This window comes from Pleurodeles waltl, chromosome 6 (assembly GCF_031143425.1).
Source record: "Pleurodeles waltl isolate 20211129_DDA chromosome 6, aPleWal1.hap1.20221129, whole genome shotgun sequence".
Lineage (NCBI taxonomy): Eukaryota > Metazoa > Chordata > Amphibia > Caudata > Salamandridae > Pleurodeles > Pleurodeles waltl.
Genome location: NC_090445.1, coordinates 1,522,670,016 through 1,522,694,337, shown reverse-complemented (window position 1 = coordinate 1,522,694,337; position 24,322 = coordinate 1,522,670,016). Strand labels below are relative to the sequence as shown.

The following is a 24,322-nucleotide window of genomic DNA, read 5'->3' as shown; positions in this document are numbered from 1 at the left end:
CTGTCCCTTGCGGGATTAAGGAGCGCCGTCGCGTCATCCCAGGACCCCGCCGTCAAGGCTCCCAGGGCCCTGAGGAATACCTTTGGCTCCAGGAATCACCATCTGGAGGCCTTTTAACCAATTTTTAAGCTTTAGGATCGCCCTGTAACTCCGCATTGCGACGGTTTGTAATTTCCTGTAAAGAAAGGCATGTTATCCTCCTGTTCCACTATCCCAACCTTTCTTTCCACTATGTACGCCTCCCTGCCTTCTATTCTCCTTCTGTAGGGTGGGTGGGTAGGACTTCGCCGCTGTGACCCCAAAGAGGCCCGGCCTTGCCAGGTCTCCCCTTAAGAGACCTCCCGGCCTTACTCCTCCCTTCTAACACCTAGGCGGCCATAAACCAGCTGGGGACCACCCTCTCCACTACGGAGGCCTCTCCGGACCACCTTTTGGGCAGGCAGGGGAGCGACGCTAGAAAGCTGTCCCCCTTATCGTCGCACTGCGTGCGACGGGGCCAGCCACATAGCGCTGCTACCCCTAGCTCTTTCAGGTAAGTACCATTAGTGTTTATCACAATACCATGCATGCACGTAATAATGCCAGGACAAAGTTTGTGGGTATAATATGTCGCAATTTATTGGTTTCACAGGTAGGGTTAGCTTACGGGCGATCCCGGTGTCGGAGATGAGTTTATTAATATTGGCCGACACCCATCCTGAGAAAGCTAGAGCTGTTACGTCTGGTGTTCTCTGCACCAACATGTTTAGCATCTTACAGCTCGTTCCTTTATCGTGGTTTTTACCACTTTATTAGTTTGTCATGCTCCTGACAAGTCAGAGCGAGACCCAGGCCAGTCTCCACAGTTGCTCAGGATTCCAACTGTCCCTTGCGGGATTAAGGAGCGCCGTCGCGTCATCCCAGGACCCCGCCGTCAAGGCTCCCAGGGCCCTGAGGAATACCTTTGGCTCCAGGAATCACCATCTGGAGGCCTTTTAACCAATTTTTAAGCTTTAGGATCACCCTGTAACTCCGCCAAGCCCCGGGGATGGCATCTCGCGATACCCGGGGCCCCCCCACCTGTGCTCCTCCCTTACTTACTATCTGTGCCCACCGCAGACCGGTGTACCCATCTGCTGATTACAATCCGTGCTGATTCGCACTTGCGCCGGTTGATTTTCTGCCTGGCTGTCCCACTTGTGGCCGTATACCCAGCTCCCTGATTCACCTCCCTTGGGATCATCTTGGCCCAATTATTTCCCCAGTCTTCCCTCGGGGCGACAGTTCTGGCAAGACCCTGTGTTAAGCAGGCCTGCCACTGTGGACCTCTCCCCCCAGTTGTTTAGCTAGTTTCCCCCGGGTGGATTACCGGAAAGCCTGGCTTAACCCTCTCTTGGCCCACCAGCTGGCCAACTCTAGCTCACACATGGCACATCAAGTTCTAGGGGGTTCCCATCCAGGCGAGTCTGCTGTCGCTGAAACCAGAGCTCCAGCCACCCCCTCTGGGCCGGTGCTCTGCTCTGGCCACCAGGAGTGTGGCCATCACCATACTGTTGCAGTCCCTAGATGGACGAGAAGGAAAGCATTACCTCACAATTTCTTGTGATGTGTTACAGCACATGTTATGGCTCGACAATGCTACAACATATACACGCATTTGTTAGCACCTTAGCCAGGCCCTTAACTTCTTCGGATGTGTCCGCCGCTACCGCCGTCAGTACCCTGCTTTTGCTATAACCCACCACAAGCCCCCCCTGTAATGGGCATGCTTTAAGGTTGGCCGTCTAGGTGAAGCCTATATACCTTGTCCCGTCCAATGTTGAGCTCACCCGATCTTTGGGCCTAACTGAAGTGCTTCTCCTCACCTGTGCCACAACCTCTTGTTTGAAATCTTGCACCACCTATTGGCCTGGAATTGTCTCTGAATGTGTGTTCCTAATTTCTTGCCTGTGTGTGTACAACAAATGCTTAGCACTACCCTCCGACCCTACTGCTCGACCAAACTACCACACAATAGACCATTCGATTTTTCTCTTTTTGCCCTTATCTTCCCTCTAAAGGGGAACCCTTGGACTCTGTGCATGCTCTTTTTTTTTTTTTTTTTGGGAAATAATACCTACAGAGCCAACTTCCTACCGCCGGGTTACCGTTCGGCCTGGCTGAAATTCATATAAAGTTCCTACACATGTGGCGCTACTTTCGTTTATCTGTTTATTCATTATTATTTATTTATTTGTTTATTTCTTTGTTTTTAAACACACTTATGAGCGGCCTCCAAGCCCCCCAACGCTGCTGCCCACAGATTGGTCACCACCCTTCTCTCCGGGGCAGCTGGGGCCCAGCATTATTACCCGCATAAACTCTTGCCACACGGCCCTGCCTCAGCAGATGATAACAACACGTCTCATCACGGTAGCTGGGCCGCAGTTTCCTTACCTGCATACGACTCCTGCGACAGGCCTTTTTGCTTCCTAACTCACTTTGTCCCCTCGGACCTCAAATGAGCAGTCCATAGATTATTACAACATCATAATAAGTTTGAGTGCCAAGCATTGCTCTCTTATGACTGTAAGACAGAATATTGAGGCCGGTTATAAATCACAGTTGGCATTGCTAGTTCCCTCCTGTAAAATTCACCGGAGTCCTGCTAATTTGGCCGCCAAGCTTCTGCTTCGCCTATTTAATGCTATAATTAGTTATGTATGTTAATTTCATACCATTATTATATATATAGATACATGAATACATATATAATATATATATATATTTTTTTTTTATTTTTTATTTTTTTATATTGTTCCCGCTACGTCGTCCGGAAATGCCCCTGCGCCTGGAATCGTTCGCCTGACTCGATCCTCCGACAAGTCCCTATCTTATGTATGCTGCCAACAACGTTCTTGCCTGTCCGATCTGGTGGTGCTGTCCTACTCTCCACCGCTGCCCACCTACGCTAAGTCCTGTGATGCCGCAGTGAGCCAGGTGTGGTGTGGCAGCCGGGTTACCAATGACACAATTAACCTACTGTTGATAATGGGGCAGCCGTGTTCCCCATGTTGCCAATAACAAAATTGTTGATAATACCCTAGGGTAAACATGTCCTTCGAGCAGGATCCGAACCCGCGACCTAAGGACCCCTGACCTCGCATTACCGTCCTCCGCACATGTTTTCCAACCCCCTCAGGCGGCATTTCTAGTTGTTACGCATCATCCCCCGTGCATGTGACCTTCCATATTTATTTATTTATTTTAAAACCTTCGCATGAACCTCGTATGTCATAATGCATCAAGACTGTTGTGTGTCCCTGTGTTATAACTGAACGTGGGGGCTTTCAGCTCCCTAGGTGTGCCCCCCAAGGAACTCTTAGTAATGCTACAATGAACAACGCCGTCCTGCGGGTTGCCTCATGGGTACACACATCTTGCCTATATAACTTAACCTCATGCTGTAGGTACACACTGCGATACTTTTAGCATATTGTCATAAAATAAAGTACCTTTATGTCTTGTACTTCTGTGTGTTGTGTTTCTTAAAGTATTGTGCATATGACACCATTGGTATAGTAGGAGCTTTACCTCTTGTAATTCTGTGTATTGTGCTTCTTATAGTGTTGTGCCTATGACACCAGTGGTAATTAGGAGCTTTGCCCGTCTCCTATTTTCGCCTAAGCCGCTTTTCCATGGCTACCTTCTATCAGCCTAAGCTGCTAGCAGCCCTCTTCTATACTAATAAGGGATAACTGGACATGGCACCATGCGTAAGCACCTCTGATACCCACTATAGACCAGGCCAGCCTTCATGTTAAGCAGCCATTCCCTCTATAGCCTGGGACAACTAAAAGATGTACTAGTGACAGGTTCAAGCACTGCAGTCAAAAGATTCCCCTTTTGCGTGGTAAACGGTACTTATAGTCGCCACATGCGATGCTCTTTTTCGGCATGCTGTTGTCCCTCGGCTCGGCTTAGGCTGCTTTGTAGCAGCACCACTGAAAAGGCTCTAGGGATTATTAGGATTTTTTTTTTTTTTTTTTGCTATAGATCTGCATTTTATTTGACAATGCTGTCGCTGAATTTTCTCTGCAGGCTGATAGCAAGAGTTATATCCATTATAGTACTGGGATATTGTGATTTCTATTCCAGATAGAAAGAGTCTTATCGGTTTGCAGCAAAACCTTAAATACAGTACTCAGTGTGTGCAACTTGAAGTATTGTGAAATTACAAATATTAAACCTGTAAAGTGTTTATGATATACACCCAAATATGAAAAACCCAGGGAAGACTGTTATTTCGAGTCATTATGGGTCACGCACAGGCAGTGCTTAGCACACCACCGCCACTTGTTACTCATTCCTTAGTTTGCCCTTTAAATCCTTGCTTTTCCGGTGGCGGTTGCTAACGGTCGTCCCTTCTTTTGGTGTGCTGTTCGCTCCCATGGGTCGGTCCCTGTTACTAGCAGGCTTCCCCTTCTGGGCTAATTGTCTTACATTCATGCCCTATTCTCGCTTTTAGAGCTCGGCTCAGCCTCGGGGAGCAGCCGCCTTAAGTGCTGTACAACCATGAGGCGGGGGCTGCTTCGTGCGTCCACATCTCTTGTGAATATGTACTTATCCTCATACTGTGGGTACTCACTGAGCTACTTTTGGCATATGTCATAAAATAACGTAACTTTTTTTTTTTTTTTTTTTTTTTACTTCTATGTATTGAGTGTTCTTTCAATACTGTGTATATGACACCAGTGGTATCGTAGGAGCTTACGTGTCTCCTGTTTCAGCCTAAGCCGTGTAACCATTGCTACCTTCTATCCACCTAAGCTGCTTGAAACCATTCTTCAACACTAATCAGGGTTAACTGGACCTGGCACGCGGTGTAAGTACCCCTGGTATCCACTACAAGCCAGGCCCACCTTCAAGTTAAGCTGCCGTCCCCTTATCTAGGCTTGAGACACTAAAAGATGTAGCGGTGATAGGTTAAAGCCCCGCAGTCCAAAAAGATTCCCTCTACGCGTGGTCGCGGTACCTATAGTCGCCTACCTGCGAAGCTCACTTTGCGGCATGCTGTTGCCCTTGAGCTTGGCTTAATCAGCGTGACCGTATTCATACATGCTTTTTGAGGACAACAGCCATCCCCGCGGTTATCCTTCCTATGGCATCAGATAGTGCTCTCCCAGCGCTGACTGATAAAGTGCATGCTGGCATCCATGGCTACAAGTTCAAACATATGCATGTGGGGTTTGTAGGCAGCTAGCATCTGGCGCTCTTGACTGGGCAGGTATGTACAGATCGAACACAGCGACAAACGAACCCTAAAGGTCTCTATGCAGCTTACTTCGTATGCTCTAATGAATGTCCCCTGACCCCAGGCACGCTTCCTGATTTGCTGGGTGGACCATTACCGAAGCAACACGAATGCACAAATTTGAAGGGATGAAGCTGAGGCTGCTTCAATTATCGTGTGAAAAGCTGACCACCCATGGAAAGTGCCGTGGGGGATGAGGTTATTAACTGAGTGTCTGCTGCGGGACGTGCGCGCCACGCACAAGTGTAGCGTGCGCCCCCAGCCACTGTGCCCTTGCGTCGCCGCGCCCCACTTAGCCCGATAAAGGCGTTTTTTTTTTTTTTTTTTTAACGAGCAGGCTTCATCAGAGTCCTCTCTCAGGCCGCAGTTCAAAGAGATTAGAAAAGAAAACCTGGCAGGACTCTTCCCAACCGAAGAATACCATTAAATAACTATTAGCAGCTTGTGTCAGAAAAGCTTTGCTAAAGCTCTTGCTGGGTCATTCATAGTTTTGAAGAATAACGTTTCTTTCACAGGTCCATTCAGAAGTGGATTGCATATTCCCTGGTTCAAGTAAGATCCGGTCCTCTCTAGTCCTGACAACAAACTGTCAAAGTGGAGACGAAACTCGCCTCCGTATTTTAAAAGTCAGCACATCCCAAGAAGGCAAGCTGCAAAGAAAGCAAGCTAACGACAGATAATAGCTGTTCTCGTTACCCATTTCCGTCACCAGAGCATAAGACAGCAGGAGTTAATTAGTGAGAGTGACTAAATAGGCTTTATAGGTCCCACGGCTGCTATTTGGGCTTTTCCACGGCCAAAGCCCTAAATGTTTATCAGTTATCACGTGCTACAAATGCTGGGCACTAAATGGAAGGCTGGCTGCCACTTTTTCACCGAGCACCGCTCGGCCCTGTGCAGGCACCGGCCCGCCCCTAGTAACCGCTCCTATTCGCCTCGTGTTACCCGGTTGCTTTTTTTTTTTGTTTTTTTTTTTTTGGGTATGATTGAACCCGCGACCACGAGTTCCCAGCGATTGCTACGTTCAGGGGCACCTCGTTGACCCTTGCAGCCTGCCGGCTAGGGCGCCCATGCCACCACTTCCAACATACTTTTTCCTAGCCCCTCTGTGCCCGCCCTGGATCTACGAGGATGGCAGCGCCGCCCTCGCAACAGATCGTCACCTGCAGCAACGTCCTCTGTTCTTACCTGAGGTGAGGAACGCTGCGGGTAGGGGCGGGGGGGTTCCGGAGCGCAGTAGTGATAATTGGTCTCGGGGGCCGACTCTTGTGGGCCCCGAGAACGTTTGATATGTTTGTATATATTGTTTTTTTTTTTTTTTTTTTGAGGAACGGTTTCGGGGAACAGAAACCTTGCGGGACCCAATCGTGATTCCGTGCAGCTGTGTGAATGACGCTGCGGGCATGGCGGGGGGATCTTTGGGGGGTGGGGGGGGCACCAATGGGTTTCATGGTTACGGAGGCAAATGCAATCGTTCGCAAAGAGCGCTACGTGCTCTGTAACCTCGGTGGACGGAAAGCAATTGAATGCCTGTTTAGTTTCAATGCTCGCGCATGGTTGCATTTGCGTGTTTTCCACGCGGCATTTATATTCTTTGAAGTATGCCCGGATTTAGCTTTGCGGGGAGGGGAAACCCAGAAATCGAGCTAGTCATAGCGAGTGCAGGAGAACGCCTGCACTCGCGCGCCCCGTGTCCAGAGCCGTACCAGCCATGCGCGTACCTCCGGGAGCAGTCACCGCTTACGAACTAAACATCGGGCCGATTTATGCGGGCGGGCGCCGCACGCCTGAACTCGCGCCCCATGCCCAGTGCCCTACCAATGATGCGCGCTCAGTGTGCAACTGGTGAGTAACATTTTTTTTTTTTTTTTTTAATCGCTCCCTATGTTTCCTCCGCGCCTAAAACAGCAGACGCTTCATGAGCGCCCCCGAGACCCGGGGACGCCCGCACTTGGCCGAGACACGTGCACCCGGAGGCGCCGCCTGCCCGGGTCCAGCGGCTTTGCTCCGGTGACGGAACCGAAGTCTGAGAAGGGCAGGACAGAGGTGCTCAGCTTCGGAGCCCGAACCGAAGCTGAGAGAAAGAGTGCTCTAAGGTGAGAGGAAGGGTTTGCGGTGGCAGTGGCTGAAGGGAGTGGGTGGCATCGGATGTCTGAACTCGCGTCTTTCCCGCTTTCTCTGACCCATATCACCATTCTAAATGCAGGGATTCGCCACTGCCTCCAACCCTTGCCACCCCCCTTCCTCTGACTCACCTCAGATTTTCCCTGCCAGATGTCCGTATCAGGACTCGGCCTCTCTCCTGTCTATTGCTCTCCTTTCCACTTCGCCGCTGTGACCCCAAAGAGGCCCGGCCTTGCCAGGTCTCCCCTTAAGAGACCTCCCGGCCTTACTCCTCCCTTCTAACACCTAGGCGGCCATAAACCAGCTGGGGACCACCCTCTCCACTACGGAGGCCTCTCCGGACCACCTTTTGGGCAGGCAGGGGAGCGACGCTAGAAAGCTGTCCCCCTTATCGTCGCACTGCGTGCGACGGGGCCAGCCACAGAACCCTGCTCTGGTCGTCTCTGCGCACTGTGCACACTCCTCTGTCACAGCGCTGCTGCCATTCAGCAAGCTGACAGACCATGCCACGGCTCCCCAGTGGTGCAGAGCTATATGACCTGTTTGAACATCTCCCCAACCCCGACAGGGATGATTACTTTTACGCTGTGATGGCAGCACTGAACCGCCATTTTGACTCCCAGCTCATCCCTGCCTACGAAAGATTTCAACTAGGACTGGCACGGCAAGCAGAGATGGATTCTGTGGATGTCGTCTATACGTGATTCCGAAAATGAGTGAGCACATGCACGGATATCAACCAACCCAGCAAGAACAGGGCCCAGCTGATTCAGGGCTGCTGGTCGACCATCCCGAGTAAGCTTATATTACTCTAGCCAGGCATCTTGCTGGACAATATGTTGATACTAGCACAATCGGAGGAGCTGGCAGATAGTAGAGCCAAGTACACGGAGGTAGCATTAGCAAGAGGGGCATCCAAGGCAAGCGTGCCTGAGCACTCAATGTAAAGGAGGACCAGATGGATACCATCCAACATCACTTTGCTCAATATCGTGCAAAAAAGACCAAGCCTCTGAAAAAGGTGTGTGGCAACTGCAGCCTCGCACATTGGATGCCTGTGTGCCCAGTGCAAGCACTTGCACTCTCCTTGGGTGCCACACAGCTGAGGACTTGTGACTTGTGTTCTTTGCATAGCAAGTGCATGAACCCTGTCCTGCAGACATCTTGCAAGAGTCCCCCCAACTGTTTGAAGGGCTTGAACTACCTAAAGGCCTTAAGCTGAAGCTATTCATTGACACTACTGTTAGACCACTGGTCCTCCGTCTGATGACGGCGCTATTTACCTGAGACTACTAGTAGGGAGAAAGCTGGAGCACCTGGAACAACAAGGGGTTATCGAAAAGGTCATAGAACCTACTCACTTGTTATTGCCATTAGTGATAGCTCCCAAGCCCAAACAAGCCAGGCCATTAGACCTGCAGGTCCCAAACCAAACAATCCACAAGGAGCGCCATAGAACACTAACAGTTGATTCCACAGTGGCGGCCCTAAACATCGTCTAGTGGTTTTCAAAGCTAGACCTCAAAGCGGGCTATCATCAACTTGAACTTGATCCATCCAGCCGTTACATAATCACCTACTCAACCCATGTAGGGCTCCGCAGATACAAACATTTGAACTCTGGGATATCGTCAGGAGCAGAGTTGTTGCAGAGCACCATCCAGGAAACCCTCTCTGGACTGGTCAGACGACATTCACATATATTCTGATACGCTCAAAGACCATCATGTGGGGCTGAGGGCGACCCTCCATTAGCTAGCAGACTGTTGACTGATACTGCACAAGCAAAAGTGATCATTCTATACAAATTTCATTGAATTCTTTGGGTACCTCTTCTCAGGCATGGGATTTCAGACAGACCCAAGGAAGGCGGAAGCCATCCGGAAAGAAGCTGTCCCGCGGAATGCGTCAGAGGTGAGGTACACCCTGCGGATGGCCACTTACAGTAGACACTTCATTCCAAGCCACCCTACCATCTCAGAGCCCCTGAGTAACCGGACAAAGAATGATACCCCATGGAACAGGGACACACACACCTGAGTTTATCCAAGGCAAAGGAGGCACTCCTCAAGAGGCAGTGGTGCAACTTCCTGGATGGCACCAAGTCACCCACCACCGTTGAACAGGAAACAATGAGTCAGATCTTGAGGATACAGGATGAACTGAGCACCAGTGAGGAGGGTCCGCTTCTTTGAGGAAGGCAGTTTGTAATACCTAGGAGCATGTGGGCATGAGTTGTTGACCTGGCCCACCCAGGTCACCAAGGTATACTAAAGACAAAAGCAAGGCTAAGAGAAAAAGTGTCCTTCCCTGGCATTGACACCTTGGTAGACAACAAGGTCAAGAGCTGCCATTTCTGCGCCATCATGAATAGAGAACCCCCATCTGCTCCAGTAATAATGGAAGAACCCTGCCTGACGTCATGGTCCTGCATCAGCATGGATTTTAAAAGTTTCCTCCATTGCTTTTTCAAACATGAAGCCCATACTGGATATGACTTTCGCACTACTAGGGCTCCCCTAGAAATCAAAGCAGACAGTGGGCACCCCTTTCAGGGCAAGACTTCCAGTCATACCTACAACGCCTCAAAAGTGGGGGACCCCCCCAAGTGGCCGCAGGGCTGTGGGGAAGTGGAGCACTTTATGCGCACGCTAAACCGGGCCCTAGCATCCGAGTGAGAAAAGGAGGAAGAAGCAGAGTGCTGTCTACACCGGTTTCTAAGAGCCTACCGGCAAACTCCACACAGCACTACGAGGTGCACACCCAGTAATCTGTTAATGAGACGGCCTACATGAGATGTCATTCCCACGGGGGCCTGCTAGAGACCAGCCACTTGAGACATAGTGGCCATGCAGGAGAAAAGAAGAGCCACTAATGACCAAGCAAGCCTGGCCCACAAGGCAGTGGTTCCAGACCTGGCCGTTGGAGATAGGGTATTCATGAAGAACCAACACCCCTTGTGGAAGGTCCGACTCCGTTCAATAAGGAGGTGTGGGAGATTGTTAGCATTTAGGGGACAATGGTCACTGTTCAACAGGGCCAATCGACTGTAACCAGGAATGGCTCTTGGTTCAGGAGAGAGAGAGAGAGAGAGAGAAAGAGAGAGAGAGAGAAAGAGAGAAAGAACACGCTGGAGGGCAAAACGATGGTGCCCAGCCCACGACAATGCTTGACTCACGCAGAACAGGAATATGCTGAGCCTGTGCAATAACCTTGGGCTGCCACCACTCAAGCAATGCACATGGACACCGATGTGGCGCATAGCAAGGATTCAGGCAGCCAAAGCCAGATTGTGGACTTCGGCACAATCTGATGCCGATCTGGAGGCTGGGAGACGATGGGCCCGATTTAGATGCTGGCTGTAATTGTCCCACCATGGACTTTGGCTGAAAACCCATAAGCCGCAGCAATGGTCCACCCACTGTATTTAGATGCTGGCGGTCCCATGGATGAAAGCTTGCATTTGAACTGCCGTCTCCACCAAGAAAGACCACAATAGGGAAAAGTGGCTGATGGCAGAACACCAGCCACACATCCCGCCATGCAAATTTGGTTGTGCCTTACTGCCAAGAAAAAAGCGGTGGTCTGACCTCCATGTTTGAGTTGGCGGATTTAGGGGAGGGAGTGGAGGGTTGAAAGCTCATCTTTTTTCCCCACAGTCCACCCAATCTACTGTGTACTTTGTAATTTCACCATAACTTGAGGGCCGGGCATGGCCCGAGGGTACAAATAAAAGGGCAGAGTTGTCACTTGTGGCCACTCGGTGATACCCAAAGGCACAACTGTGGCTGTGTCCTGGTTGTAATATCCAGTGCTGTGGTGGTCTATGCAACAGCCAGGCCTGAGTGCACTACACTCATCATTAAGCATACTGTGCATCCTCACAACCCAGCAGATCAAAATGAAGAGCGCCCAAAGATATCAAAACAGGTGAGAAACTAAAGCTGATCCACTGATCCCAGAGTTACCATTAAAAAAAGACACTGATGTCAACGCAAAAATAGATTTACTCCTTCAAAAGCTTGCATCTCTACATGATCTGCCTACAGCAAGAAGACCAACACCTACATCATGCAAAATGAAATCCATGGCATCAGATAGGACATCATGGATCTCATGAGCAACAAGGAACAATAAGCTACTTGAAAGAACAAAAGTCATAGCACCAGAAAAAGAACTTGATTGAAATGGTAGACAGGACCAGCAGAGGACAGCAGCAAGTGGGCTTGTTTGTATGGCCGAAATAGCTGGAAACCCGAACATAAAAAGGTCTAAGGAATTTGTTTTGAGAGGGTCTTTAAAAGGGAGAGAGCTCATAGAATTCCATCTGGGAAAATCAAACCTGGAAAATTAAAGACTGTGCATTATTCCAGGCAGATCTTTAAGCTCTTACAATATAAGCACTATGAAGAGAACAGAAGACAAATAAAAAAAAAAAAAAAAAAAATATCAACTGGAATGGGGACAAAAGACTATGCCAAACAGACGGTTTCACACAGGAAAGGCTTTTTAACACTAATGAAAAATCTATCTATTCACTTTGAATTTGTAGGGCTCTCGGGTTCAAAATTATACACAATAAAAAGTCCACAGTCATTTGCAAATCAACAAAGTTGCAGATATTCATATCAAATATTTTACAGTTTGCAATGGTCACGTGAATCATAGCCTTTTTCTAGGAAAGAGTTCTATTTCATCTCCGGTCTGGTTGACGGGTTGAAACTTCTTCTAAACTTTTATATCCAACAGAATACAGTTCTCACATTAAGTCTGCAAATAGCTTTGTTACTATTACGTTAAACTTATATCAGGACAATGCTCTTGGTCGCAGGTGTTCTCTGAGGTCAGCGTAATATTATAGCCCTACAGCAAGAATAGGCGGTGCTATATATATATATATATATATATATATATATATATACATACATACATATACACAGACACAGACACACAGACACACACACACACACACACACTATGATACAAATATCCATGTTTCCTCATTGCTGGCTATGAGCTAGGACATAAATACTCTTGAAAGCATATATACATTTAATAATATTACAAGTGATTCAACTGATTGTGAAGTCAACATTATTTTGTCAAACATGATTATATTGTTTGACATGTCTTGGTATTAATGTAGCAGAATTTAAGGACATACACTTGTTTTTAAAGTCTTGGACTGGAAACATCTTGGGTGGTTATTTGAGGCCTAGATGAGAGGAGTCTTATTGGAAATCTGATCAAGCTAATCCGTTCTATTTCAAATGTATTCCTATCTCACTTCATTTCTTCCCTTGTTCTAGCTGCTGTTGCTCACATGCTGATGTGGTTCAACAATTACACCATCACATTCCAATATCAATTGCAAGGTGGACAAAAGGTAGCAATTTTGAAACTCACCAGGTTTACATGAGCATACACATAATTCACACAAGTTTAGTAGCCTCTATAGACTGGTCTACGGGGTTAAGCAACTTTGGCATCATAGCAAAAGTGACAAACCCCAACAAATATACTTTTAATATACTGATGTAGGAATGAATAACAAGAATGTGAAAAGTGCTATCACTAAATGCTAAATCTTTACACCATCTGGTTGAAAGGAAAGAAAAAAAAAAGATTACACATTTTTGTTACTAATTGAGGGGTGATGCAATGTTATTACTAGAAACTAGAAAAGGCGGCGAGAGGAAAACCTTCCAATTGAAGTCACACTGGATAGAAGCATCTGTATGCTCCCCAGTTTTATAAAAGAACAAGTGTTGTAACTTTATTCTTCAAATATTTTGGTATAATGGTATCAAATCTTAAGGATACAAAGGAAATATAGTTAATCAACAAAGATAATGCTGAATTTTGCATGATTAACATTTATGTCCCTAACAGTGGTATTTCAGAGAGTTGGTCTGACCTTAATGAAGTCAAGGCAAACCTCCACAAAGGGGTAATGCGTTGAGGAGTGGACTTCAATATTTCCAGCAGCAAAAATCACTGATAGATTTCATACACCAAATTTGAGGCAATGAATTAAACGCGCCGATGATTTAATTATGCAAAGCAAATAGGCATATGGACATATTGAGGCTGTACAATCCATCAGGAAGAGGCTTCGCGTTTTTTCACACCCCTACAGTTCCTTTTTCAGAATCAATATTGTTAAAAATTGGGTCAGTAGTTGGCAGTGGTATGAACCCTGTCCAAGTAGGGACTCTCACTCTAGTTAGGGTAAGGAAGCCACACAGCTGAAATAACCCCTGCTCACCCCCTTGGTAGCTTGGCACGAGCAGTCAGGCTTATCTCTGAGGCAATATGTAAATATTAGTACACACACACAGTAACACAGTGAAAACACCACAAAAGTATTCCACACCAGGTTAGAAAAATAGCCAATATTTATCTGAGTAAAACAAGATAAAAAAACATCAAAAATCGAACATTCACAAGTAAAGATACACATTTTTAAAGTCTAAATGTAGTATAGCTCTTAGAAACACAATAGCTCCAACCAAAGCCATCATGGCATCTTGAGGGAATCATTCCCAACAGTCTGATGCCACTAGCCAGGGAGTGCAGGCTGGTTACGGAGTCGCACAGACCCCAGGTACAGTACCTTGGAAAACGATGAGGAAACAAAGACATTGCATTGAGTCGGGGGAGGTGAGGCATCACTGGAGCTGGTGCAGCATCGGTTCCTTACTGATAGCAGGGAGGTGAGGCGTTGGTTCCTCACTGCTAGGCAGGGGAGGTAAGCCTTCTGTTGCTTACATTTGCATGGGAGATAATGCAGCATCAAGGGTGAGGTGTCGGTTCCTTACAACAAGGCGGGGTGGGTGGGGGGGGATCGATGAATCCAGCAGGTCAAGATGCGAGGCATCGACTTTGCAGCATCGCGATCACACCACAGGTGTTGCGGCCGAAATGGGTTTCGTGGATGTCAGTGACACAGCACTCTGGACTTACGCTGTGACTGAACTTCAGAGACGCTGCGGCGCTGTCGGGCCTGTGGCGTCAGTCCCAGTAGTTGCACTCTGTAGGGACGATGGCACCGGTGCAGGCAGCGGCACGGAATTGGACAGAGGCACCGGTTCTGAAGTCGCTCTGGAGTCAATATGCTTGGTTTCTTCTTGAATACACCAGAACACACTCCCAAGGGCCCAGGAACTGGATTAGGCACCACTTGGCAAGTCAGGACTCTCAACTAGAGAGCCCAGGTGTTAAAAGATGAAGTGTTTGATGTCCCTGAGACTTCTTAACAGGAGGCAAGCTCGATCGATGCCCTTGGGGAACTTTTGGAAACAGCATGTAGAAAGCAAAGTCCAGTCCTTTCACTCCCAGGACAGAAGCAGCAGGCCAGCATAGCAAAGCAACAAGCAAAGTGGCAGTCCCTCCTACAGCATGCAGCGCTTCTTCCTGGCAGAACGGTCTCAGTCCAGAAGGATTGTGGGATCAGAGGTCCAGTACTTAAACCCATTTCTGCCTTTAAAGAAGGGAAACTTGAAAGAAAAGTCTTTGTAGTGCACAAGACCCTGGCTTTCCTGCCCTGGCCCAAGACACACTCCAGGGAGTTCGAGACCGTTTTGTGTAAGTACAGGCAAAGCCCTATTCAGATGCAAATGTCGACTCCTACCACCACTCTAGCTCAGGAAGACCCAACATGATATGAAGGGCACACCTCAGCTCCCTTTCTGTGGCTGTCTAGAGTTAATTCATAAACAGCCCAACTATCATCCTGACCAAGATGTACATTCCACAGATAGGCAGAGGCACAGAATTGTTAAGCAAGAAAATGCCCACTTTCTAAAAGTGGCATTCTCAAACTTACAATCTAAAAACCAAGCTCACTAAAAGATGTATTTTTAAATTGTGATTTCAGATACCCCCATCTCCACATCTCTATCTGCTTCCAATGGGAAATTACACTTAAAAGATATTTCAAGGCAATCCCGATGTTTCTCTATGGGAGAGATAGGCCTTACAATAGTGAAAAACGAGTTTAGCAGTATTTCACTATCAGGATATGTAAAACACACCAGTACATGTCCTTCCTTTTAAATACATTCCACCCTGCCCATGAGTCCGCCTTGGGCCTACCTTAGGGATGAATTACCTCCAGCAAAAGTAAAGATTTGGGCGTGGCAAGTGAGTGCACTTGCCAGGTTGAAATGGCAATTTAAAACTGCACACACAGACACTGCAATGGCAGGCCTGGGACATGTTTGCAGGGCTATTCATGTGGGTGACATAATCAGCGCTGCAGGCCCACTGGTAGTATATGATTTAACGTCCCTTGGCATAACTGGTTCACTATACTAGGGACTTACTAGTAAATCAAATATGCCAATCATGTATAAACCAATCACCAATACCATTTAGACAGAGAGCACTGGCACTTTAGCACTGGTCAGCAGTGGTAAAGTGCCCAGAGTCAATAAAGCGAGCAAAAACCAAATTCAGCACGGGATCAAAAAAAAAGAAAAAAAGGAGGAGGTCAGAGACAAAAGTTTGGGAATAAACCTGCAAAAAAAGCCATTTCCAACAGATATCTCCTATTAAACAGCATACAGGTTGTTACTCCATCCAACTTCAAAACCCAACCAACTGCTATCTCGGACCATGCCTGTATCTCATTTGGATATAGCACTACCACAAACACACACAAAATGAAGAAAGAAATGGTGGATGAATGACTTTCTTATGGATAATAAAGAAACTAAAAAGCAGATACAAAAGGGCATCCTTTATTTATTTCATGAAAACAAAAATGAAGGGACATCTCCAGAAATCAAGTGGGATGCTCTCAAAGTCGCAGTTAGAAGTATGATGATTAAATTATGGATCCAAAGAATAAAAATAACAATCTAAAAAACTTAATGACTTAAAAACAAATCCAAATTTTAGAGCACAAGTTACTACACACAAAAAGTTTACAAATACAATACAATACAACGTCTTACATGTGAAAGCTCAACCAAGTATTGAGAAACAAGGTGAAAAGACTCTATAAAAAAGAAAAAAACAAAGCTGGCAATCTACCTAAAATGTTATAAAAACAAATGTACTATTCTGACAATCATTGAAAAAACAACATTCAAACACTGATTGAAACATTATGAATGCATGTCACTTATAAATGAATCTGTACAACACACTTGGGAAATTCACATTAAATAAAAGGCAAGAGATGCCCAGAGAAAATGTTGCTACTTACTTTACCTGCAGAGGGGAGAAGTATGTTGAATATGCTAATATCATGGCAGAAATCACCAAAGCTATAGATCTGTAAGAGCGGTCTAAGGCCCCGGAGCCAGATGGCCTTAATGTTAGGTTTATAGATTACAGAATATATGTAAAATGTTGGCATCATGAAAAAAAAAAATGTATTGCATTCTTTAATACATCCCGTACAAACTGGGTTTCTAAATGGAAGACTGCCATGTGACAAGACTTTTCTGCCATGTTCTAGAAAGTGATCAACTTCTAGGCACCCCAACCATTGTGCTAGCTTTAGATGCATGAGAACATTTTTGACAAAGTTGCATAGGCCTTTTTACTTCTGTTCTACATAAATGTAATAGGGGGAAGACTTCACCTATATGGTTTTCACTCAGTGTTTAAATCCGCAAAGGTAAACAGAACCCTCTCAAACTTCTTTTGACTTTCCAAAAGAACTAAGCAAGAGTGTCCTTTGTTGCCCTTACTATTTTCTTTTGGCCGACTACTCACTTCACTGAGATCCAACAAAAATAATCCATATCATTTCAAGAAATCAAATAGAAACGGCACTTGTGGACAACATGTTAATATTCACAAGAGTGGGTGACAAAGCTATACCAATAATACTAATAGCAATCAATAAATAAGCATCTGCATCAGCTTACTATATGAATAAAGAAAAAATGATTTTTTTTCCCATTAAATAATCTTTGCATTCCGTCAATAACAGGGTCCTCTGAACTACCATGGCAACACGTTAATACAAAAAACACTAGGATATTTAGTTTGGCAGAGAGAGAATCAGCACTATAAAAATCCAATGAAAACATTGTCCAACATTAAAGATGTCCTTACATTATAGTCTCCCTAATTCACCACTTGGTGTGGAAGAACTGGAAAAATCAAAATGATGGTGACCAAAATAATTAGCATCTTAGAAAGTAGATGCCCAATCTCGCTTTCTCAAGGTTTCTTCTAAACCATAGATAGCTACTTAAATAATTTCTATAATGAACTAAAAATGCCAGAATCTTTTAAACAAAAAACGTAGACTGACTAAAAACAGCAAGGCACAAACTTTCCTAAGTTTAAGAGCTATCAAGGCTTCTTTTTTCATCAGATAAGGCGTTTAGTGCTTCAAAGTGGACTTACAGATTGGCCATTATACCTACCAATATAAAACAATCTGCATTTCCACTCACTCCTTGTACATCCTTTACAATCAAACATTTTAAGGTGCATCACTCATACAACATAATACATAGCATGAAAGAGACTCTTAAAAAAATGGGACAAGAAGAGGTCCATCCATAAAAAGACCAAAACGTGCTTTGCCTCCTGTGGCACATTAGCAACATTAAAGCAAATCAGAAAACACCTTTTTGAAAGGACCAGGTTGAAAAGGCATTAAATTAATCAAAGATCTGACATCTCACAATAAACCTAATACTTTTGCATAATTCCAGCAGAAACATGATCTCTCCTATATGGACGTTCTCAAATATAAAGTAGCATTAAGCAAACTGGGAAAAACACACAACCCAGATCTACCCAATCTACTCAAAAGCATGCAAAAGTTAGACATGTTGCATTTAAAGTATACAAAGCTCTTGCACCATCCAAACTATTACTGAACTGATCTCTAACAAACAATGCCAGGGCATTCCATCAAGTACATAGCCTCGATTGTATACCTCCTCCAAATGGACTATCACCAGGAACCGTTTCATAGCAAAAAAAAGTGTTATCCATACATCATGCTTGATTCTGACTGATTCACAATGCCTAGTGGACCATAAGCAAATTACACACACTAGGTCTAATGGAGTCTAACCAATGCTGGAGCTGTGAGCAAGAAAAAGGTGACCTTATCCAAGTGCTTCTTAACTTAAAAGTGTTAAACCTCTTGGGTGAAAAATCAACACCTGATATATATAAAAAGATCTTTCAAATTTGTGTGGAATTAAGCTATTCTATCATCTTATTTTAACTAATGGATACGCACAGTTGCACTACCTGAAGAAATTTGACTGATTATTCTCGGTGATTTACTATGCAGCAATCACATTTTGCAGAAGCTCTGATGAAGCTTTTGCATGAGTGAAACGTGTCGGCTGTCTATGATAATTATTTTTATGCAGAATGACCGAATAAAGGATCTTTTGAATAACTTCAGTTGAAAGCCATCTTGAGGCATTATTGCTTTGGACTTTCTGATATTTGAAACAGGACACATAATTGAACATATATTATCGTTGCCTCTGTGTTTGAGTGTATATGTTCAAGTTCAGGGTTGCTGGACAGCTAACCAAGGGAGGTGGGCAATAATTTGATGCAATTCATATAAGGGTATTTACTTCTGGTGCTGTGGCTCGGGCCTTAGCTGTCCTATTTTTTGGTTAAAAAGTATAGGGCACTTGGAAAGCCTAGATCGAGAGCATGGGCTGAGATACCGTGGGTTGACGGTGGTTTGTGGTATTTGATGGACAGTGGAGGAGTTGCCTGTTAATGCAGAAAGTTCGAAGGACTGGGTAACCAGTTACGACTTAGTGGGATGAGACTGAGCAACACTGGGAAGAAAGCATTGCAATTGGTGGCTAATGTGTCCTCACATTTTGAGGTGTGAGGTTGAGCCAGAATAGTGTTTGTTTAAAGTCTTTTGAACACTTAATAAAAATCTATCTTCAAAACGTCATAGGAAATAAACAAATGTGACTGTTTGACTGCGTGCTGTAGAAATAATGAACAGTGAGCATACAGGAGGAGACATCCAATTTAACCAAGATGGCGTTGAGGCCCAGATTACATAAGCCAGAAAAACACACTTTAACAAGACATAGCAAATTCATTTCAGATGCAGTACCACCGTGTTGGTGGGTACATGGAAATTCCCAGGTGAACCCACGTTCTGCAAATTGTTAATTATGCACAAAAATATAAAATGCAAAAAACTCCAACACAAGAACTTATCACCATTTCTACACAGCTTTTGTCCATATTAAAAGCAACAGATAGCTCTCAGCTGCCCAACTGTTAAAACTGTTCAACTGCACTTGTTGAAATATAGTGCTTGTGTCCCCATGCACATTGTTTGCTGATGCTATTACTCATCCTCCAGTTACATTTACTGACAGTGTCTCTCCTTCCGGGACCTTTTAATGCAGTTGTGCACATGGATATTAACCAGTTGGTGTTACACTCTTCTTCCAGTAAGATTCACGGGCGATGGCTGGGGGAAGAGGGTGAGGGCGTTGGTGGGGTGCTGGAGCACTATCAAATTAACTAAGCTGGAACTCAGAAGGTGAAAGAGCAATAAAGAGGTATTTACAGCTTGTTTTTAGCTTGTTACATTTGCTGTGGGTTCATAGGCAGAGGTAAAATGGCAGGGTATTTCTTATGACAAAATGCTGCTGATGTGTTTAAAATGGAGAGTGATGTTTCCTGACCACAGAGTGAGAGGATTTGTAAAGCGACCAATGTGACAATCTCGCTGGAGTGCAGAGGATGTCAAAAGAAAGGTTATAGGATGGCGATTTTAACACACAATATTTAAATGCATGTAAATTAAATGTAAAAATATTTCAAAATATATCAGCAGCAGATTTTTTTTAATATTTATGTATTTCTAATGTGTGACGGAAACAAAGATTTTAATAGTATCAAAACAAATTAAAACACTTTTCTTGGTAATACACAAATAGTAAATGTTCGCTGAAACCGGACTGGTACATATTATCGTTTGTGCAATTTATAGCTTTAGCAGTAAAACTGTATGTCTGTGCAAAATTAGTGGCCATTTTAAAGAAAAAGGTGCCATCTTTTTGTCCAAACTACACCACTGGCAACATACCACACCCTTCCCCTCTCCTGCTGAATGGACATGACTCATTCACTTCACTTATTTGTTTGACGCTTGGATTTTTCACAATCCCCATGACCACAGTGAGGTAACACTGATGGCAGCACCCCTACTCTGACAATTCTTCCAGCACTACTGGCCAGTCTTCTTTTCCTTGTTCGTTGTCACAATCTTCTGTATATAAATAATATATATATTTTAGATCACGCTACACTCTTGGATCTCTGTTTAACATGTTGTACTGTCCGCTCCGGGTCAGGCATTTCCACATAAAACTTCAACAAAAATAATATGTGCCCATCTTATTTATTACATGATATCTATTTAGTGTTTGACGCCTCCAAAACACTGAAATTTAGGGTCGACGGTAAGTGAAAGAGCTTCATTGGCGGACATGTTAGAGTTGCAAAATGCCACATAAGTGCATTCAGGTTGGGAGATACTAGATCTACATAGGTTCTTGTACAGAGACTGGGCTTTGGGGAGAAATGTTACTATTGTCTAACTCGTTTTATCAAACATCGAAATATTAAGGGCCAAGTTGCCTTGCTAAGCAACCACCTGAGGACTTGTACCTATGCCAGAGTCCAGGGACTCGGTTTTATATTATTCATAGGCAAACCAAGTTACGCAAGAAACAGAATATGCATTAGTTGTATGCAACAAGGGAGCATTTCCTCGTATGTCCTAAGGCTCTGACTATTCTGAAACACAAAAATATTTGCCTTCAGTTGCTAGAAAAGCACAAATCTTATATAAAAGGTATACCTATTACACAATTTAAAGACACTATGGCCCTCATTATGACACTGGCGGTCTTCTGACCGCAGACGGGCCATGTTAGCGGTCTGACCGCCGACGAGCCGGCAATGAAGACCGCCACATTATGAGTGTGGCTGGTGGGCCCGCCAGGCAGGAGATTAGCATCTTCAACCCGGCAGTCCAATGGAACCCTCCGGCGATATTTGGAGTCGGCTTTCCACCAGGGTTTCTGCAGCGGTAGAACCACCACAAAAAACCTGGAGGAAAGGCTACCGGTGACAGGAAATTTCTTACCTGTCACCGGCAGACGACTCCCCCACCGCCCCCAGCAAGCCCAATACATCCCCAACCCCCTCCCTATCAGAACTCCCCAGCCCCCCTACTAGAACAGCACCCCCTACTGTACTAGAAGGGGGGTCTTTCTAGTACAGCGTCCCCCCTCCTGTATACTCGCACACAGACACCCCCACTCATTCACCAACACTGACATACACGCATTCACTCAATTGCATACATACATGCATTCACTTCAACATTCATACACGCATTCAACCATGCATAAACACACGCATGCACACACCCATACACACATGCAGACAAAGTCGTATTGATGGCCTATGTTTACAGACACCAGAAGGATGGAAACTCGAGTGGAGCTTGCCAGGAGGCGAACTCGTGACCTGCAACCCTTGCATGTTTCAGTTCACCAATCCATCCCAACTTTGGTATATTTTCTTGCATTTATAATGTTTTCATTTCAGTGGTGCAATTATTTTCTCATGCTCACATACACACCTTGAAAGTGCTGTGCACAAAAAATGTGTGTGCAATTACCCACAGCCCTCAGTTCATTAGCCACATGTAGAGTGTAAAGAGGGCTCCATGTCACTCCAACGTTTACATTTTCATGCGGAGTGTTGGTCCAAATGGTTCCATGATCATGGGCCAAGGCTACAACCCCAAGAATTCACCACTATCATATGGTACATCAAAACCCAGAACTGGAAAAACTGTGATCCCAGTCACATTCAGCCATCTGGTCAGTCTACCCACAAGTCAACAACGTGAAGTGTGCCCCTTCCACAACAACCAGGTTTCCTCGGCGAAAAGGGCACTAAATGTCCCCCTAAACCATGTTCGTGACTCAACTGTACAGATGCCTACTTAAAACAATACAATAGTCAACAAATCTGTAAAAGGAGCCCCAAAAATACCGCCCACTCCCCTAAACACAATTTAACCCCCCACCGTCACCTTTTAGCTGCCACTCAATCGTTGGGTGCATCCATAAATCTTCCTACTTTTATCCAGCTTGAAACACCCACTAAACCCAAATATTCTTCTTCACACACAAGTGAGCAATCCCTTAAATCTCCATATTTTCCACGCCATATGACATGCGTGCTTCCCTATTGACACCAGCCAATAGTTTATCCGCGCAAAAAGGACCTCTTTTTACCGCTACAGGCGTGTCACTCTCGCAACCCCACCCTGGCGTTAGTTACTCTTTCCAGGGCAGGTCTGCCTTCCTGCGCCTCAGAACCTACTGGACCCTACACCACCTTTTCTTATCCGCTCCTCCTGACCTGTGCATTCTCCGGGTTCCTGCAGGTGGCGATTACGTGGTCGGGCGCGGGCTGCAAAGTGGCCAGTGATTTCACTAGCTCGAGTCCCAGCCCCCGGTTAGAGCCAGTGACTACCACAGAGCGGCAGAGGCGCCGAGGGGTGGGGAGGGCAGCCATGGTGCGCGTGGTCCAGCAGTGACCAACTGCCCCCGGTGCAGTCTATAAATGAAAGGCTGAGGGATCCGTGGCAGCAAGAGGGCGGCAAGGATTAAATCTGTCACAAAAAGGCACACCAGGAGCTGGTCCAGCCCACCCGAGCCCCACCCAAGAGTGCCTGGCACGCCCCTCCCGCAGCTGTTGTTAAACCATTCTGGTACCTGCCCGAGCGCCGTTTCCCCGTGCCCTTACTCCGCCCCTGATCGTCATGGACGCTGAACCTTCTCTTCCACTGGAAGCGACCCCCGAATACCACTTGTGCCGCAGGTGGATTTCAAAGCGCTTCTGCCTTCCGTTCAGACCATGACACCCACGATACGGCCCCTCGGTCACTTGTGGTGTTTTTTAAACAGCTCACTCCGAGCTTCAGGCGGTCGATACTTTCAGGTAACTGACCGCGCCTCTTTCATGTGATTGCAGTGAGAGTATCAGTACTTCACAGCACTGGACCAAAACTTTTTACGTCAGTGTGTAAATAGAGGCGCTTCTCAGTAACAAACAAGTATCATGGATGGTGGATTACCCGTGCTTTCTTAGTACTCCTTCTAGCACTGCTCCAAGAACTCACCACAGGATATGCAGTTCTTAATTAAAAAAAAACAGTGGAGTAGTTCCAAAAGTTTTCTTAGGTGTTCTCTGCCGGTTCCGCTTAATGACGAGTTTTGTATTGATTCCACCTCCTTTGTGTGACCAGATTTTGAGAAGTAAAAACCAGGACAGTTCAGACATAAAAGAAGGACTGAATACTTTACTCACTTTTATATCTGGCCTTTCCCGTTTTTTCGCGTAGCTTTCTGAACGTGTGCCTATACATGTGTGTTTATATATATATATATATATATATATACACACACATACAAGATTACATATATAAAATTAGCTAAGGGTTGACCTCCCACCCTGCACCCCCAACCTGTCCCCCACCCACCTCTCTCTACTCCCCACTCTGTCTGTCTGCTGGGAGCAGACAGGGGACCCTTGCTTGAAAGTAACAGATAAATTACTTATTTCATATTTTGTAGGCCTCTTTAACTTATGCTTCCCTAGATGACCCGGCCTTTGTCCAAAAAACGGGACATTTATTTACTGATCTGACCTTTGTCCCAAAAACCAGGACATTTATTTAAAATTAAGAGAAGCGTCAAGAAACCGGGACAGTCCTCTAAAAAACAGGACTGTCCTGGGAAATCCGGGACGTCTGGTCACCCTACAACTCCTGCCTTTTTCTCCCACCAGCCTACACTTCCTGCCTCTTTATGGCACTCTTGCATGTTCTTTTTAGGTCGAGCCTAGGCAGCGCGCATG

At 45.6% G+C, this 24,322-nt stretch overlaps 1 protein-coding gene across 1 annotated transcript in view; it reads right to left on the bottom strand.

Annotated features, from left to right (window-relative positions):
• The window catches only part of LOC138301036 (C-signal-like), a 125,042-nt gene extending 101,941 nt beyond the window's left edge, over window positions 1–23,101 (bottom strand). Inside the window, exon 1 of the mRNA XM_069241062.1 lies at window positions 22,823–23,101. Coding sequence (XP_069097163.1) covers window positions 22,823–22,978 — 156 coding nt within the window. The 5' untranslated portion in view covers window positions 22,979–23,101. The remainder of the gene's footprint in view (window positions 1–22,822) is intronic.
• Window positions 23,102–24,322: the final 1,221 nt, after the last annotated feature.